This window comes from Sinocyclocheilus rhinocerous, unplaced genomic scaffold (assembly GCF_001515625.1).
Source record: "Sinocyclocheilus rhinocerous isolate Xijiao unplaced genomic scaffold, SAMN03320098_v1.1 scaffold933, whole genome shotgun sequence".
Lineage (NCBI taxonomy): Eukaryota > Metazoa > Chordata > Actinopteri > Cypriniformes > Cyprinidae > Sinocyclocheilus > Sinocyclocheilus rhinocerous.
The window spans coordinates 204,700-208,216 of record NW_015654506.1 but is presented as its reverse complement, the minus strand read 5'-3'; the positions used below and the strand labels follow the sequence as shown (position 1 = coordinate 208,216).

The window sequence follows — 3,517 nt, the reverse complement described above, 5'->3', positions numbered from 1 at the left end:
ATTGGCCCTTCTTACCATTTGTGAACTTATCTGTAATGTTTTGGTGTTTTCAATAACCAGAAGGATTTTTTTTTCTGCGGATTAATCCAGAATCGTCTGAGAAAGCAGGGCAATGCATTAGTGCATGCATGCAGGTTTGGTTTTTTCCTCCCAGCCCTATCAGTGAACTCACACTATGTGCTTTGCTTTTTAGGTAAGCAAACATCTTAAGCAAACAAGAATCAAACATGGATGGCAGAGAAATCTTGGAGGAAGCTTTACCAGGTACAGATGGTCAAATATGAGTGTAGCCTTGTCCATCTGGCCCAGGATAAGCAGCATCTCATTGTCAATAAACTCTTTATACTCCCTCAGGTTGCAGCTCATATGTTGTTCCAGTTCATTTCGGATCTACAGAAGTGAAAGGATTCAGTTTAATGTTTCTTCCATGGCTGATGCATTCATGTAAACCATGACACAAAAGCCTCATTACATATACCTCCTTAGAAGTAATATTTTCCAGGTCCTGAAACATCATTATGTTTCGGAGTTTGGCTTTGATCATACACTCTGTTCTCTCTCTCTCTGTTGGCCTGTGCATGACATGAAAAACAATGTTAATATAAGCTAAATCATTTAGGGTTTTAGTCCCATAATAAGCTCCCAAAATAAAATGTTAGTACCATATAAGAATATTCAATCTTATTTTACCACAATCAGTTTATCAGTCTGCTGTAGCATGTAAGATTTATACTACTTTCCACTAATATCCGCTGACAAATAACTCACTGATCAGAAAACATGACTGGCGAGTCAGGCCGTGTGGTCTCCAGATCTGTCATAGCATTCCACTCATTGATACAGCTCTGCTCTGAGGAGATGCAGCTCTCATAATAGCCAACCCATGTAAGGGCCATCCCTCCTGGAAAATAGTTGTATCTGCGGGACACCTCACATGCTTTGTGCATCACCTGGAGGGCAGACCTGCAATATACATACATACAGTCAAACATAAACGATTTATCAAGTACGTGAAAACACACTATTAAAATATCAAGAGAGAAAAAAAACACACACTATAAGAGGATACGTAATAGTAAACGTACCACATGGCCTGGACTGACACAGGCTTAAAAACATGTAGTCTCCCTGCTGTACTCACACTGAAACCTCTGGGGGATGAGATGAGAGGGGTTTAGGCATGTAAAACACGAGCTATGACATAATTCGTGATTATACAGAAATGCATAAGCAGGCAGCAGGACGATGCTACTTTCCGGGGTTGGTCAGTGGAACAATTTTACGCCACAAACCAGTGGAAAATTCTCTCTACATAATGCATCTGCCAATAGCCTCCAGGTCACATGCACAGAAAATATAAACATGTTATTTCGTACTGAACCTGTAGAGGTCATTCTCTGTACACATATGTGACCCTGGACCACAAAACCCGTCTTAAGTCGCTGGGGTATATTTGTAGCAATAGCCAAAAATTATTAACATCAAAATTATTGGTTTTTCTTTTATGCCAAAAATCATTAGGATATTAAGTAAAGATCATGTTCCATGAATATATTTTGTAAATTTCCTACCATAAATATATCACAACTTAATTTTTGATTAGTAATATGCTTTGCTAAGAACTTCATTTGGACAACTTTAAAGGCGGTTTTCTCAATATTTAGATTTTTTTGCACCCTCAGATTCCAGATTTTCAAATAGTCGTATCTCAGCCAAATATTGTCCTATCCTAACAAACCATACATCAATGGAAAGCTTATTTATTCAGCTTTCAGATTATATATATATATATCTCTCAATTTCGAACAATTGACCCTTATGTGTCTTGTTCCTGAGTTTCTTGCTAAGATTTTATGTTCAGGTATACTGGTTCTGGTCAGGTGTACCACACTAAGAACCAAACAATTGATGCACCAACAGCGATGTTAAGCATCCTACAGAAAGGCAGATAGCTTAACGTTCATGAGAGAGTCTGTCTGAAAGTGTCTAGTTCATCATTTGAACTCTGTTTGATAGAGAAAGTCAGTGTACACAACAAGAAAAATTATATCATCACACTTAATATTTCATTAGGCCACAACAAATAATCTTCAGTGGAGTCATAATAAGGCCTGTCGAATATCGGCAGGATCCAATCAGTCACGGTCATTATGAGTTAACAACACATAAGTGTTCAGCAGAGGTTCTAAAAGGAAGACACTTTTCCCACACGGATCGCCTTTGCTCTGAGTGGTGTGACAGCAGCAGGTCTGGGAATGGGGTGAGCTCCAGCTGTGAGCTGAGCCTAGTCCGTGAGTGATTCTGCAGATGGCATGAAGGATGGCTGCTACTAAATGAGGCTGAGCCGTTTGCTTTAATAAGGTCTGAGTTCTGTTCAGTCATGAGTGGGCAGAAGAGAAGCCACATGCAGCCTTATGCTGATGCACTACAAGCAGGAAGAGAGGCACACAGATGCCCTTAAGAGATGGGCCCAAAGCATCTTATTGTTAAATGGATAGTTCATGGAGTACACAGACTCCATCACTCCAGAGTAACACTGAGCTTTAATGCTATTTTTTTAAATATGCATTAAATTGACCAAAAGTGACAGTAAAGATTTTTTTTATTATTTTTAAATAAATGCTATTCTTTTGAACTTCCATCACACAATCTTAAAAAAATGTTTCATGGTTTCCACAAAAATATTAAGAAGCACAACTGTTTTCAACTGTCATGACAAATGTTTCTTGAATGATAGAATTACAGACAGTTCTTAAAATTATTTCTGAAGGTTTATAAATTTAAAAAAAAAAATCTTAACTTTTGAACAGTAGTATATGTCTATATCTCAAAATCTAGTAGTACCTATGTTTTTAATATCGACCAGTTAATCAATGAATCAACTAAAGGAATACTACCTCTCGCAAAATTAGCAGTGAGGATTGTGCTGATCATAATGTTTTGTGAATTATTGGCTTGAATAATCAAAAATATATAATTTAAACAAAAAATCATTACTGCTTAATTCTTATTTAAAAATGGATATAAATAACATCTATCTAATAGGGAAAGACATATTTATTATCATGATTATAATAATTTAACATAAGGTACTTTAATTTAGATTCTTGTGGGAAACTACTACTTTTAATATTAAATTGGTGTGCTTGAACACATTCATCTCAAAATTTCCCTAAGTAATTCCTCTCCCAAAATGGCCACAGCCATATCACCCTGCAGCCCAAAATTAGTTGCCCACTGAAGCTAAGCAGGGTTGAGCCTGGTCAGTACCTGGATGGGAGACCTCTTGGAAAAACTAGGTTGCTGTTTGAAGAGGTGTTAGTGAGGCCAGCAGGGGGAGCTTACCCTGTGGTCTGTGTGGGTCCTAATGCCCCAGTATAGTGATGGGGACAAAAGCACCGTCTTTCGGATGAGACGTTAAACCGAGGTCCTGACTCTGTCTCTTTGGTCATTTAAAATCCCATGGCACTTCTTGTAAAGAGTAGGGGTGTAACCCCGGTGTCCTGGCCAAATTGCC

At 38.0% G+C, this 3,517-nt stretch overlaps 2 protein-coding genes across 5 annotated transcripts in view; both read right to left on the bottom strand.

The window, feature by feature from the left end:
* cpne4a (copine IVa) overlaps positions 1-3,517 on the bottom strand; it is a 67,681-nt gene that overhangs the window by 24,780 nt on the left and 39,384 nt on the right. The window lies entirely within an intron of this gene.
* On the bottom strand, positions 22-1,317 carry LOC107717371 (protein phosphatase Slingshot homolog 1-like). Of its 2 annotated transcripts, XM_016524092.1 has the most exons (5): positions 1,086-1,171; positions 769-963; positions 479-572; positions 262-390; positions 22-96 (listed from the first exon to the last, which is right to left on the bottom strand). In XM_016524092.1, the coding sequence occupies exons 1-5, from the start codon at positions 1,088-1,090 to the stop codon at positions 82-84; spliced, it is 438 nt and encodes a 145-aa protein (XP_016379578.1). In that variant the 5' UTR covers positions 1,091-1,171; the 3' UTR covers positions 22-81. The 2 variants fall into 2 exon arrangements, with proteins under 2 accessions (XP_016379578.1, XP_016379577.1); XM_016524091.1 differs by having other exon boundaries at positions 22-390; positions 1,086-1,317.